This window comes from Apodemus sylvaticus, chromosome 5 (genome assembly GCF_947179515.1).
Source record: "Apodemus sylvaticus chromosome 5, mApoSyl1.1, whole genome shotgun sequence".
In the NCBI taxonomy this organism is placed as follows: Eukaryota; Metazoa; Chordata; class Mammalia; order Rodentia; family Muridae; genus Apodemus; species Apodemus sylvaticus.
This window is the reverse complement of record NC_067476.1, coordinates 141,554,775-141,567,067: the sequence shown is the minus strand read 5'-3', so window position 1 is coordinate 141,567,067 and position 12,293 is coordinate 141,554,775. Positions and strand designations below refer to the sequence as shown.

General features: G+C 51.0%; 2 protein-coding genes across 7 annotated transcripts in view; one reads left to right on the top strand and one right to left on the bottom strand.

Moving 5' to 3' along the window:
* Cpne1 (copine 1) overlaps positions 1 to 4,356 on the top strand; it is a 40,775-nt gene extending 36,419 nt beyond the window's left edge. For all 4 annotated transcript variants that reach the window (XM_052184071.1, XM_052184072.1, XM_052184073.1 and 1 more), the window contains 3 exons: positions 1,811 to 1,944; positions 2,086 to 2,322; positions 2,478 to 4,356. In XM_052184071.1, the coding sequence (XP_052040031.1) occupies positions 1,811 to 1,944; positions 2,086 to 2,322; positions 2,478 to 2,618 (512 nt within the window). In that variant the 3' untranslated portion in view covers positions 2,619 to 4,356. The remainder of the gene's footprint in view (positions 1 to 1,810; positions 1,945 to 2,085; positions 2,323 to 2,477) is intronic.
* Positions 4,357 to 6,436: 2,080 nt separating this feature from the next.
* On the bottom strand, positions 6,437 to 10,702 carry Spag4 (sperm associated antigen 4). Of its 3 annotated transcripts, none has more exons than XM_052184075.1 (12): positions 10,229 to 10,702; positions 9,662 to 9,766; positions 9,257 to 9,323; positions 9,005 to 9,066; positions 8,782 to 8,825; positions 8,605 to 8,630; positions 8,379 to 8,487; positions 8,101 to 8,176; positions 7,876 to 7,991; positions 7,383 to 7,550; positions 6,738 to 6,827; positions 6,437 to 6,618 (listed from the first exon to the last, which is right to left on the bottom strand). In XM_052184075.1, the coding sequence occupies exons 1-12, from the start codon at positions 10,536 to 10,538 to the stop codon at positions 6,460 to 6,462; spliced, it is 1,332 nt and encodes a 443-aa protein (XP_052040035.1). In that variant the 5' UTR covers positions 10,539 to 10,702; the 3' UTR covers positions 6,437 to 6,459. The 3 variants fall into 3 exon arrangements, with proteins under 3 accessions (XP_052040035.1, XP_052040036.1, XP_052040037.1); XM_052184076.1 differs by having other exon boundaries at positions 10,361 to 10,702; XM_052184077.1 differs by having other exon boundaries at positions 10,248 to 10,416.
* Positions 10,703 to 12,293: the final 1,591 nt, after the last annotated feature.

Genomic DNA, 12,293 nt, shown 5'->3' with positions numbered 1-12,293 from the left:
TTTCAAGATTAAAGCTAACATTTCCTGGGCCTAGTGGCAGAGCTACTTGGCATCCTGAGGCAAGGGAGACAATAGTTCAAGGCCTGCCCGGCACCTTGGTCTCAAAATAAAAACATGGAAAAGGGCTGGGCCAGCGACCGTCTCGCTAAGGATCAAATCCAGAGCTTTTCACTAGATGGGTCAGCACTCTCTTATTGACTCCAGCCCAGCCCGAGCAGGCAGATGCTCTGTGGAAGCTTCCCAGGCTGTCTTTGTAAAGTCCCAAGATTTGCACCTTCCTAGCACTTCCACAGGACGCCTAGTTAAAGTGGAAACTGCTCTCTGGCCTTGCTCTTTATCTTATTCGTGTGTGTGTGTGTGTGTGTGTGTGTGTGTGTGTGTGTGTGTGTGCGCGCGCGCGTATCAGATCTCTGGAGCTGGAGTTACAGATAGCTGTGAGCCCCTGACATGAGTGCTGGGAACGGAACTCAGGTCCTCTGCAAGAGCAGCTCAGGCTCTTAACCACAGTTTCTATCTCCTTTCAGTTTTAGACAGAGCTCACTCTTGGCCAGACTGTTCTAGAACTCACTCTTCAACCAAAGCTGGCTTTGGACACCAAGTAACCTTCCTGCCAAAGCCACAAATGCTAAGTGTACAGCTAATGGGATGCCACATGAGGATTTGGTCTCCATTTTAAAACTTTTCTTTCACTTCATATTTTGATGTAAATTATATTTAGGTGTTTATGTAATCATTGTAAAGGAAGAAAAATTATTAATCAAGGCTAGCCTAGGCTATAGAGCATGAGTGTGTCTTAAAAAACAAGACATCAGACTTAGAGAAAAGTTACAATAGTCATAGGAATTCTAGAATCATTGGAACTGCATGGTAAGGATATTTGTGTGGAGGGTTACAATTTTTTGTTTTGTTTTGTTTGTTTTGTTTCTTTGAGACAGGGTTTCTCTGTGTAGCCCTGGCTGTCCTGGAACTCACTCTGTAGACCAGGCTGGCCTCAAACTCAGAAATTCGCCTGCCTCTGCCTCCCAGAGTGCTGGGATTACAGGCGTGCACCACCACCGCCCGGCCATTTTTTTTGCTTTCTTGAGACAGTCTTTCTCTGTACCCTGGCTAGGGTGGCCTAGAACTTTGTGGGCTAGCCTTAAACTTGTGTCCCAGGCCTGGCGTGGTGGTTCACTCCTTTAATCCCTGCATTTGGGAGGCCAAGGCAGGTGGGTCTTCCGGGGCAGTGCTCTCCCTCCATCTTCACAAGGTCTGTGGATGGGGCCCAGGCTTCTGAGCTTGGGCAGCATGCGCCTTACCTGCTGAACCATCTCATGGGCCATATTCTCTTTTTAAAGAGTCGTACTCAGCTGGGCGGTGGTGGCGCACACCTGTAATCCCAGCAATCTGGGAGGCAAAGGCAGGCAGATTTCTGAGTTCGAAGCCAGCCTGGTCTACAGAGTGAGTTCCAGGACAGCCGGGGCCACACAGAGAAGCTGTCTCCAAAAAACCAAATCCAAAAAACAAAACAAAAGAGTCTTAGTCTATGCCAGGCTCTCTTGACTACGCAATCCTCTTCAGCTTCCAAAGGACTGAGCTAACCAGGCTCGACGACTCCCCAGTGCAGAAGTGAACTTATTCTGGGTTTTAATTCAGGATGTTATATATAGCAAGTCCTATCTCATCTGCCCCTTATTGTTGGATAGAATTGTATCCTGAGATACAAGTGTAAGACATTTCCGAGTTTCTAAACTTTCTGAGCTAAGATGGGCTGATTTTTAAGTCTAACTTAATCCCATGAGGTGTAAGTATTTTCTGCTTCTCTCTGCAGGCATTCAGGGTATCGTAGACGCCTACCGTCAAGCCCTGCCCCAAGTCCGTCTCTATGGCCCCACCAACTTTGCACCCATCATCAACCACGTGGCCAGGTTTGCAGCCCAGGCTGCCCAGCAGAGGACTGCCTCGGTAAGAGCTGTGCACAGCGTGATGCTGAGCTGGCAGGGACTATGCAGAAGGGCGTCCTGGCCGTGGGAATGTGCACCTGGTTTGTTGGGAGGGGGTTGGGAAAGACAATCTGCCTTAGTATGTGAATCGACTTGTCTCTAGCAATACTTCGTACTGTTGCTTTTGACTGATGGCGCTGTGACAGATGTGGAGGCCACGTGTAAAGCTGTGGTGGAAGCCTCAAAGCTGCCCATGTCCGTGATCATTGTGGGTGTGGGTGGTGCCGACTTTGAGGTCATGGAACAGCTGGATGCTGATGGCAGCCCTCTTCGCACACGCTCCGGAGAAGCAGCTGCCCGAGACATAGTGCAGTTTGTGCCTTATCGACGATTTCAGAATGTGAGTGGGGAAGAGTTTGCAGGGTGGTAATGGGGTTGAGAGCCAGTAGATAAAGCCTTTTTAATCAGCGTCTGGGAGAGGTGATGTTTTGGGTAGGATGTAAACCCTGGGGACCTTACAGACCCTCACTGATCTTGCCGTTCCCCTCCTGGCAGGCTCCACGGGAGACACTTGCGCAGACTGTGCTTGCAGAAGTGCCTACGCAGATGGTTTCCTACTTCAAAGCCCACGGTTGGGCCCCGTTAAAGGCACCTCCAACCCCGGCCAAGGGCCCCGCCCAGGCCCCACAGGCCTAGGTTCCCTTGGAAGAGGCTACAGTCAGTCCTCCTCCTGCAGTGCTCCATCCTCTGGGCACGGGCCATCCGTGCACGTCCTTCCCACTTCATAATTGATACTTTCATATGTGCTTCTGCTGTGGCTGCTCTTTGACATGCCTGCCTGGCTCCCTCTCAGTCAGGAAAGAAAGACTAGTAAAGATATCACCCCTTTCTCTCAGAGTTGTAGACCGCTACAGAAAGCCACACTTGCCTTGACCTTGTGGAGTAAAAGATCCCTTTGGTCTGATAACCCCATTCAAGCAACCTGAGTCTATTCACTCGTCACATACTTTGAAAAGACAAAGTTTGTATATAAAGTAAGCATGTGGTTGTCCTGCCCTCTGGGACAAGCAGAGCTGCAGCCATGAACAAGGTAGAACGTGCTACCTTATAAGAAAGCAAACAGGAGAGAATGATGTTTTAGAGCAGAGTAAGGGCTGTTAGACTTCCTGTGTTAGCTCTGTCCCTTTGTTTCTTGGGAACATTTGTAGCTCAGGATGGCCTGCAGTTTACCATCCTGCGGCAACTTTAGATGCTAGAATTACAGGCATATGCTACCATGTCTGGATTATAGTCCTGATTTTTTTTTATTTGCTTTTTTAATATACAATCTCATATAGCCCAGGCTGGCCCTACATTGTATTGCCAAGCATAACTTGAATTCCTGCTCTTCCTACTCTAGCTTCCCAAGTGCTAGGATTATAACCATGCCTCAACTGGCTTTTTTATATTGAAGATTTCACATGCATATTCATTGCACATCCTAACCACTTTGTCCAGACTGCCTTAGACTCTCTGGGCTCAAGGTCCTGGAGTAGCTGGAACTATGGTTAACTTAGTGCCTTGTTTAGCAAAACTGGTTTTGTTTGTAGGGTGGAGGGAGGGAGCTCCTAAATGCAGAGTTAAAATTTCACACAACCTGCTCATCAGTCCTGGTAGGGGCACAGTGTGCGTGCAACCCAGCTCCTAGGAGGCACAGAGGATTTTAAAATTCATTCTCTAATTTAATGAAACATTGTTGCAGATATCGGTATTATATAAAAATAGAAAATGGAAACAAAGATTGGTGGCTCATGGTTGCATTCCTAACACTCAGAAGTCCCACACATGATTGCTGAGAGTCTGATATGGACTTGAGGTACACTGGGTTTCAGGTCAGACAGAACAACTTTAAAAAGCTAACACATACACTGTTTGTATCTGGTTTGCATTTATTTTGGAAGCCTTATCCACCAGAACTTACTGCCTCCTCTTTTTCATATCTATTCTTTTGTAAGAATATACCAGAGTTTAGTAATTCCCTTCCTTACAGAGATTCATCTTTCTGTGCTTAGACACTTTTTGAGGAATTGGTTTTTCATTGTGCAAATGCTAGATTGCATGTGATATTTGGAGTGTTTGCAGTTATTATAGACTGCCTCTGTGGAGAGGTGTGGTCTAGTTCATCCCGTCTGATGGCCTATGCTCACCTTCTTCCCAAGATCTCATTTCTAGGTTCCACTTCTTTTATTTCACACACATTCCTTATTTCTCAGTAACCTGTTCGTGATCTGTATGTGTTAGAAATTTATTCTGTTGTTCTTGACATGTTGAAAGTATTTTCCCCTCAGCTCTTATCTTTTATGATTTTATACTCGATATACAAATCTATTTTTTATATATATTAACCTTTTAAAAAATGTATTCATATATCAATAATAATATATACACCTCCTCAGTGGCTGCTTTTGTTTTGTGTTTGGGGCTGGGGATTATATCTAGGGCCTAAAGCATGCTGGAGTCAGGCTTTACCATGTAGCTAGCTTATCTTTGAATCTGTTTAGGGGCATCTTCTACCACACAGGTAGTTTGATAGCCAGAGCTACAAAAGCATACAGAGGACATTGCAAGTTGCTCACTGGGTATAGTGTTTGCTGTGTACGCCTAACAACCTGAATCCTCCTCCTCCTTGGAGCCATGTTAAGGCAGGAGGAGAGACTGAACTGCAGAGCTGTCCTCTGATCGCCACTCTAGCAATGGTGTGCACAATCATACATGTTTAAAGTATGAACAGAAGCCAAGCGAGGAGGTTCATATCTGCAGTCCTGGCACTGAAGTGGCTGAGGCAGGAGTACAACCTTCAGCTTTAATAACCTGGGCTATTGTCTCGAAAAACAAAACAAAAACAAAAACCTGGGCTGCATAGTGAATTCTAGGCCAGCCTTAGAAGGGGAGTGAAAAATAATGTATGAAAAGTCTTAAAGATTTTGTTTCCTATGGCAAAACTGCCCTTTGTGTATGTGAACTAGGGACTTTTTAAAATTGTTTACTTGTATTTTCTGGGCATTGGTGTTTTGCTTATGTGCATGTCTATGTAAGGGTGTCAGATCCCTTGCAACTGGAGTTAGTGTGAGCTGCCATGTGGCTGCTGGGAATTGTATCCTGGTCCTCTGAAAGAGCAGCCTGTGCTCTTAACCACTGAGTCATCTCTCTAGATACAGGACATGGACCCTTCCACACCAGGCAAACGTGTGCTTTGCCTGCTCCATCACCGGGCTACACTGCCAGCATTAGTCCTTTTTAATTATTTTTTTCATCTTGATATTTTTGGAGACAGGGTTTTACTATGTAGACCAGGCTGGCCTAGTACTGCCTGCCTCTGCCTCCCAAATGCTGCGATTAATGGTGTGTCCTGTCAGGCCCAGCCTTTAGTTCTGTTTCTTTCATCTGCTTTTGAAGACAGGTTCCATGTAGTCCTGCCTCTCCTGGCTACAACATTGCAGAAATCCTACCTCTGCCTCCTGAGTGCCAGGGGTACAGGCATCTGGGCACTGCCATGCCAGACTTTAGTTCTATTTTTTTAATCTTAAACTTGTTCTCACATTTATTTTGTATGTGAGCCGGAGTATATTCCACCGTATATATACATGGAGGTCAAAAGACGACCTGTGGGAGTTAGCTCTGTTGTATGGGCCCCAGAGATTGAACTCAGGTCACTAAGACTTGACGCCAAGCCCCTTTAGCCTACTTGAGTCATCTTAATGACCTCCCCCCCTTTTAAATCACATTTTGTGTAAGTGCCACAGTGTGCGGAGGTCAGAGGACAACTTTTATGGAGTTGGTTTTCTTCCACCATGTGGATCCCAGGGATTAAATTCTAACCCTCAGGTTGAATGGCCTTCCCCTGCTGAGACAGGATATCTCACCAGCCCAAACCTCAGGTCTTGTTAAGAGTTTTATGTGTTTGGATGTTTTGGCTTTATGTACCACATGTATGCCTAGTGCCTGAGAGGCTGGAGGGGACATCAGACTCCTTAGAACAGGAGTTACAGGTGGTTGTGAGCCACCGTGCGAGTGCTATGAAGTAAACTCAGGTCCTCTGGAAGAGCAGTCAGGCCTTTTAACCATGGAGCCACCTGCTGACGCCCAGTCCTTCCTTTCTACCCTTAGGAACTCTGTGCTAGCAGGCACTGAGGGCATTTCCAGGAACTGCGGGTAAGAAGTAAGCACAAGTATGCCCTCAGCTGCCTGGCAGCGCCAGTTGAAGGGGCCTCTTGAGGAAGGCCCCATTCTGGTGAGACTTTTCACTAGTACTTGACTGAAGCAGGTTTCCTTCTGTGCTGAGAATCAAGCTGTGTCATTTACAGTGTAGACTCTCCACAGCACCTTCTCTGTAACCAACAATGCTACAATGACTCAGGACTTGCCCAGGCAAGTTGAGGGGCATCCCTTGTCATAATGCGGTACCACAGGCAGGAGGGCCTTTCCCCAAAAGATGAGCTCCCGGCGCCTATGCACTTCTTCAGCACAAACCTCGATTCTACTCCAACCATCAGCATTTTTAATGGGGTCCCCCTGTGACCCCCGTGGCATTATCGTCTGCCCACTCTGAGGTCCGCACACCATGGGCACGGACTCGATATAAGCATGTGAAGCGCGGATGGCCCCAGTTGCTTAGAATCTGGATCTTCACCTTGGGGAAGGCAGATGGAGGGTCATTCTGGGGAGACAAATGGATCATGCCAGGAACTGCTCTGTCAGGATTGTCCTCCCCATCCCGCCCAGACATCTTAGCCCTGTCACCCTCCCCCCCAACCCCCACCCTAGAGATAAACACACCTGGAGGTGGAAAGTCTGAATTTCAGATTTCTGCACATCAAAGATGAATTTTCCCAAGAACACTTCAGTCTCGTCATCAGCTTGGAGCCCCTGGTGGATGAAGTGTGTGGGAGGACAGTGAGGGCCAGAGAGAGGGGAGAGAAAGCAGCTGTTCAACAGCTACACGTGCTCTGGTGTATGTTCTTATGGTCAGGTGTGTAGTGTGGGACATAGGCTTAAAGAAACCAGTAGCCAGGATGTCCTAGAACCAGCGATGCTAAGCCAAGATTGTTAAGTTTAAGTCAACCTGAGCTTCACAGAGTAAGCCTGTCTTAAGCAACAAAGCAAGGCTAGAAAGACTGCTCTTACAGAGGATCCTGGATGGGCGTCCAGCACCCACATGGTGGCTTCCAACTGTCCTTAACTCCATCCTTAACTCCATTTCCAGAGTGTCTAACACCTGATTTCCTGAGGCACTAAGCATACATGTGGTGCACAGAGGCAAAAACACATACATTTAAAAAATAAGTTTCTTTTATGTTTAGAGCAGCCTGTGAGGCAGACGGAAGTATGTCCAGTTTATAGACGAGCAAACAGAGACAGAACCCCACTGCCCAGTGTTCTCTCGCCAGAATTCCCCTGCCTCCAGGCCTCAGCCCCACTCACATAGACGGCAAAGTCCCGAGGCGCACTGCTGGCTCCTCCGGTGTGTGCCACAGTAGGTGGGGGGTGCTGCAGGGTGATGTCACTTAACTGCACATGGCCTGGCAGTCGGATCACCACCTGGCCTTGATCACCTTCAAAAGCCCAGCAATTTCCAGGGAACACATCTGGCTGCAAGGATTTGGGCAGGGGTACCGTCAGAACGTAAGGCAAACCCAGAAGACCAGTCTTAGGACCACTGCTCAGCCCACAGCTCTGCCTTCTGCCCTGGTTCTTGCCCAGCCGATGAGGCAATGCTTATAGTTCTCTTCATTTTAAGTCCCGACTCTGCCTGGCTAGTGCCCTATCACACTATGCCAGACTGCTTCCAGTGGGGTGCACCCCCTGAAGCCAAACTGACCTGGGCTCCACTCCACCCTGCACCAAGCTGATTCTTGTTTTTACCCCAGCTCTTGCCCCTTGGTACCGTCCCCAAGCACTCTGGCTCCAGGCCCACCTCCAATATGACAGAGGGCGGGCGGGCATAGTTCCAGAAACTCAAGCGGTTCCAGAAGTAGGCAGTATTCCTGTCCTCGTAGTCACTGGACGTCTTCTCCAGGTCGATGGAGGCTCCTGCAACGGGCACAAGTCACTTTCAGGGGTTCCTACAGGGACTTCTCACCCGTGTGGTAGAATGGCTGTCTATGACATCACTCCAGCTCTTTCCACACATCTGTCTTACCCACAGAGCTCAGTGCATAGTCAGGTTTGCGTACGAAGTCCTCATTCAACCTCTGGAACACGAGCTTGGCCACTCTCTAGAGAGGCAGGGGGATTGTGAGCTAGTGTACAGGTAGGCCCGTTCCTCAGTTAACTTGATACTCTGAAGTAAGAACTTAAGGGTGGGACCCAGGATGAGATCTTTTCAGAGCAGCCTTCCAAGTGAACACAGCTAGGCCCATGAGCCTCCCAGCTGGGCCCCAGCCTCCCCTCCCAGCCTCTCCTGTGTATGGAACTCACCTCACTGTGGGCTGCACGAACACTGGACACCTCCTTGTGGAGTTTATTCAGTTCTGCCTGGAGCTGCTGCAGTTGCTGGCCCTGGGAGTGCACGCGGTGGTGGTATTGGCTATAGTTGGGAGGCAGGTACCCTGCGGTTAGCTACCTGTCCCTGTGCATTCCTCTCAGAAAGCACCCACAGAGGCATTGTCAGCGTTGCCCAGGCCCACCCCAGCTGCCCTTTCACCTTAGAGTCAGCATCTCCTTAGGTTCCTGTGGAGGAAGGGATCAGTGAGTACCCTCCCCCCTTGGCCCAGGGGGATTATACTCAGGGCTTCCTACACTGCCCCTCCCAGCAGTCCAGGGATGCCCCCCACATACACAACATCCATCCCACCTGGGGACAGAGGTCTCCCCAACTCACATTCTCCAAAGGAGGAATCAGGTACAGGAGCCCCCACCAGAGTGCTGGAGAAAGAAAGGGGGAAAGGTGTCTTCTGAGATAAGAAGACAAGGGAGACAGCAGGGAGTTGGGGGTGGGGGGAAGCTGGGGCTGCAGGTGGGAGACCAAGTGGGAGTGTCGATGGTGGGGGGCGGGGAGCTGGGCTTGGCTGCAAATCTGCAGAGCTGGGGCCCCAGGGAATCACCTGCCAGAAAGATGCTCAGGAGCGACAAGGCAGTGAACAGGAAGCGGATGGAGCAGATTTCCCTGAAGAACCAAGGTGGAAGCTGATGCCTACAGGGCCTAATCCTCTCAAGGCTCGACCTCAGGGTCCCGCGTTGGGGACCCTGGACCCGCCCAGTTTCTGGGATCACAGCTCAACCACTTCTGGATCCGCTGTGGCCTTGGTGTGGCCCAGCCCTGCTGCCCTCCCCTGAGCCCTGCCACTCCCTCTGACCTGTACACACAGACCAGCCCGTCGGCTACCAGGGATAACAACACGCTCAGCACCTGAAAGAGGAGGCCTAGGGACGGAGACCGGAGAAGCAGCTCAGAGGGGGCGATCCGCGCAGGTGAGGTAGTGCAGGTTCAGAAGGGCTCGAGAGAAGCCGGGGTGGGGGCTGGGGGTGGGAGTGCGGAGGACAGGGGCCTGGGGCTCAGAAGGCAAGGGTAGGTCGGGGAAACGACCTGAGCTGAGGTTGCACACTAGGACGCGGGCTCGAGGAGGAGAACTGGGGACGGGGGGCAGGGGTCCGAGAGCAGAGGTCAAGGGGGTCAGGCTGGATTCTCGGAGCCAGATTCGGAGCAGAACTGGGGTTCCGAGTGCCAAGGTCAGAGGGGATGGGGCTGGCCTGGCTCGTACTCAGGAAGCTCTTGGACACCCGCGGGGGAGGCATCTCCTGCCTCAGATCCAGGATCGGGAGAAGGTTGAGTTGTTCCTCCAGGACTACAGGAGATCCAGACGGTTCTGCGAGAGCCCAGGGCTCCATTGAGGTTTTGTGCACCGCAGGCCCGCTCTTCCCCTCGGGGCCCGGGCGCAGGCTCCTGACCCTAGTGCCAAACAGCTGGGCAGCCCCTCAAACAGGCCTTTGGTCCTGCCGCACCCCCATGTCACACTCCCTGCACACCCCCAGACCCGGAGCTGGAGAGTCTCAATCAGTTAGAAACCGCCCCAGTCTGAGCCCCGGTGCGACCGGACCAGGGTCCAGGCTGCCACTCACGCCGGCCCTGCGGCACCTCCTCAGCCACGCCCAGGCACTGGATCTCCTCCGCCCCCTCCCGGGACCGGCCATGGCACCGAGCTCGCTCCTGAGGGTCGCGTGGTGGACACGCCCCCTCAGGCGCCAGGTCGGTTCTGCCCCGGGGTCCGCGCCGGGCCCCGCCCCGCCCCGCCCCGCCCTCTCGCCCCCGGGTTCGACCCCGCCCGCACCCGAGGCCCCGCCCCTCACGGTTGCCGCGCCACAGGCGGTCTGCCCATTGTGGCTCCGAGGCGCCAGCTTCGGCCGAGAGCTTCCTGCCCATGTGTCTCTTCCGGGCACTCCTGGGCTTAAGGCGGGCTCACCACAGCTCGAGCCCCGGGCCCTTCTGCCCTCGGGCTCCCCGAGCTCCGGCCCAGCGGACCGGCGCCCATTGCTGTCCCCCGTAGTCTCGCTGTGGGAACTATTGCTGTTCTCGCTGTAGAAGTTGGGTGTGTGATTGTGAGAGGATGCGGCCGAGCCTGGGCGGGGGCTCCGCCGCATCCTGACCCGGGCTACCCCTCTGGGAAGCCGAAGTCGCCGCAGCCAAAGCCCTCGGCCCTCCCTCAGCTGCCTCGCGCCGCCGGGTAGGACCCTGCGTGAGCCCCGGGCGGCGCGGCCGACTCAGCCCTGGCGTCTGCGACCCTCCCGCTGCTGTGCTCTTGCCGCCGCCGTCACAGAAGAGCGCGTCACAGAACGCCCGTGACGTCGCTGGGAGCCAAGCAGCCCACCCCCCTTCCCTGATTTTTTTTTTTTTTTTTTTTTTATTTTTGGTTCCTGACTTTGTGTGTGTGTGTGTGTGTCCGTGTTCAGGTGTTGATATCTGCTGCTGTCTTCTACTGCTCTCCACATTAGTTTTTGAGTCTCTTTCTGAACCTGTGGCTCACTGTGGTTTTTTTTTAAGTAGTCCCGAGCGGTTCTTAACCTTCCTAATGCTTCGACCTTTTAGTACAGTTCCTCATGCTGGGTAACCTCCCGCCATAATTATTTTCATTGCTATTTCGTAACTATATTTTTGTTGGGCTGGAGAGATGGCCCAGCGGTTAAGCGCACTGACTGCTCTTCCAGAGGTGCTTCAGTTCAGTTCCCGGTCCGACACGGTGGCTCACAACCATCTGTAATGGGATCCGATGCCCTCTTCTGGTGGGTCAGAAGAGAGCAATTGTGTACTTAATACATAAACTAAGTCTTTTAAAAACTAATTTTGCTACTGTTATGAATCATAAATTTTTTTTGAGATAGAGGTTTGGCAGTGGGGGCCACGACCCGCAGTTTGAGAACTGGAGCCTGACAGACTCCATAGTCTCATTGTCTCTGCTCCCACAGAGCTTCAGTTACAGGCACGCACCATAGCACCCTTCGTTCAAGTGGATTCAGGGCTTTACAACCAGGGCCACATGCTTAGTAGCAAGAATGAGGTTTATCCACTGGGCCATCTCAACCCCTTCTCTTTGTTTTCTGAGTCACGCTCTCGTACAGGTTTGACTAGAGAGCTAACCAGGGAGTCCCAGGGATTGTGCTATCTCTACCTCTTCAGAGATGGGATTGCAGTGCCCTGAGCTCTGGCTGTAGCTCCTTACCTACAGTGCTGGGTATCTGCACGTGTGTCCCCAGGCTTCCACACAGACATTTTACTGAATGTGGCATTGCCCCAGTCTTCTATGTAGTTTAGACAAGAGGTTTTGCTATGATTCTCTTGCTTGCCTGGTACCAGATATGGTCCCAGGTCAGGACCACACTGCTGATTCAGTCTCCCACTCTCGAGATTACAGGCACTTCATTATGTTTATCATGACCAGCTACAATGTCAACTAGGTTGTGTTCACTTCTGTATCCTGCAGTACCTAGACAGGTCTAGCCTAGAGTAAGTGCCTGCGTATTTAGGGAAGCGGTTAAGTATCAGGAAGGAACAGAGCATCATTCAACAAATTAAAGCACTTATTATGTTTTAATCATCCCTGCTATTCATTTTATAATTAATTAATTTTGGGTTTGGTTTTTTTTTTTTGAGACAGGGTGTCTCAACAGATGTACAACAGATGTACAGATGGTTCTGTAGCCCTGGCTGTCCTGGAACTCACTCTGTAGACCAGGCTGGCCTCAAACTCAGAAAAATTCTTGCCTCTGCCTCCCAAGTGCTGGGATTAAAGGTGTGTGCCACCACTGTCTATTTATTTTTTTAAGATTTGTTCATTTTATTATATGTATATGAGTACACTGTAGCTGCACAGATGGTTGTGAACCACCACGTGGTGGCTG

What these genes read in the sequence shown, in the direction of transcription:
- Spag4 (XM_052184075.1), bottom strand. Translation starts at nt 10,538, where the DNA reads ATGCGGCGGAGCCCCCGCCCAGGCTCGGCCGCATCCTCTCACAATCAC. An exon ending in CGTGAGGGGCGGGGCCTCGG is followed by an intron (nt 9,767 to 10,228) that starts GTGCGGGCGGGG and finishes GGGCTCTCGCAG; the next exon opens with AACCGTCTGGATCTCCTGTA. An exon ending in TGATTCCTCCTTTGGAGAAT is followed by an intron (nt 8,631 to 8,781) that starts GTGAGTTGGGGA and finishes CTTCCTCCACAG; the next exon opens with GAACCTAAGGAGATGCTGAC.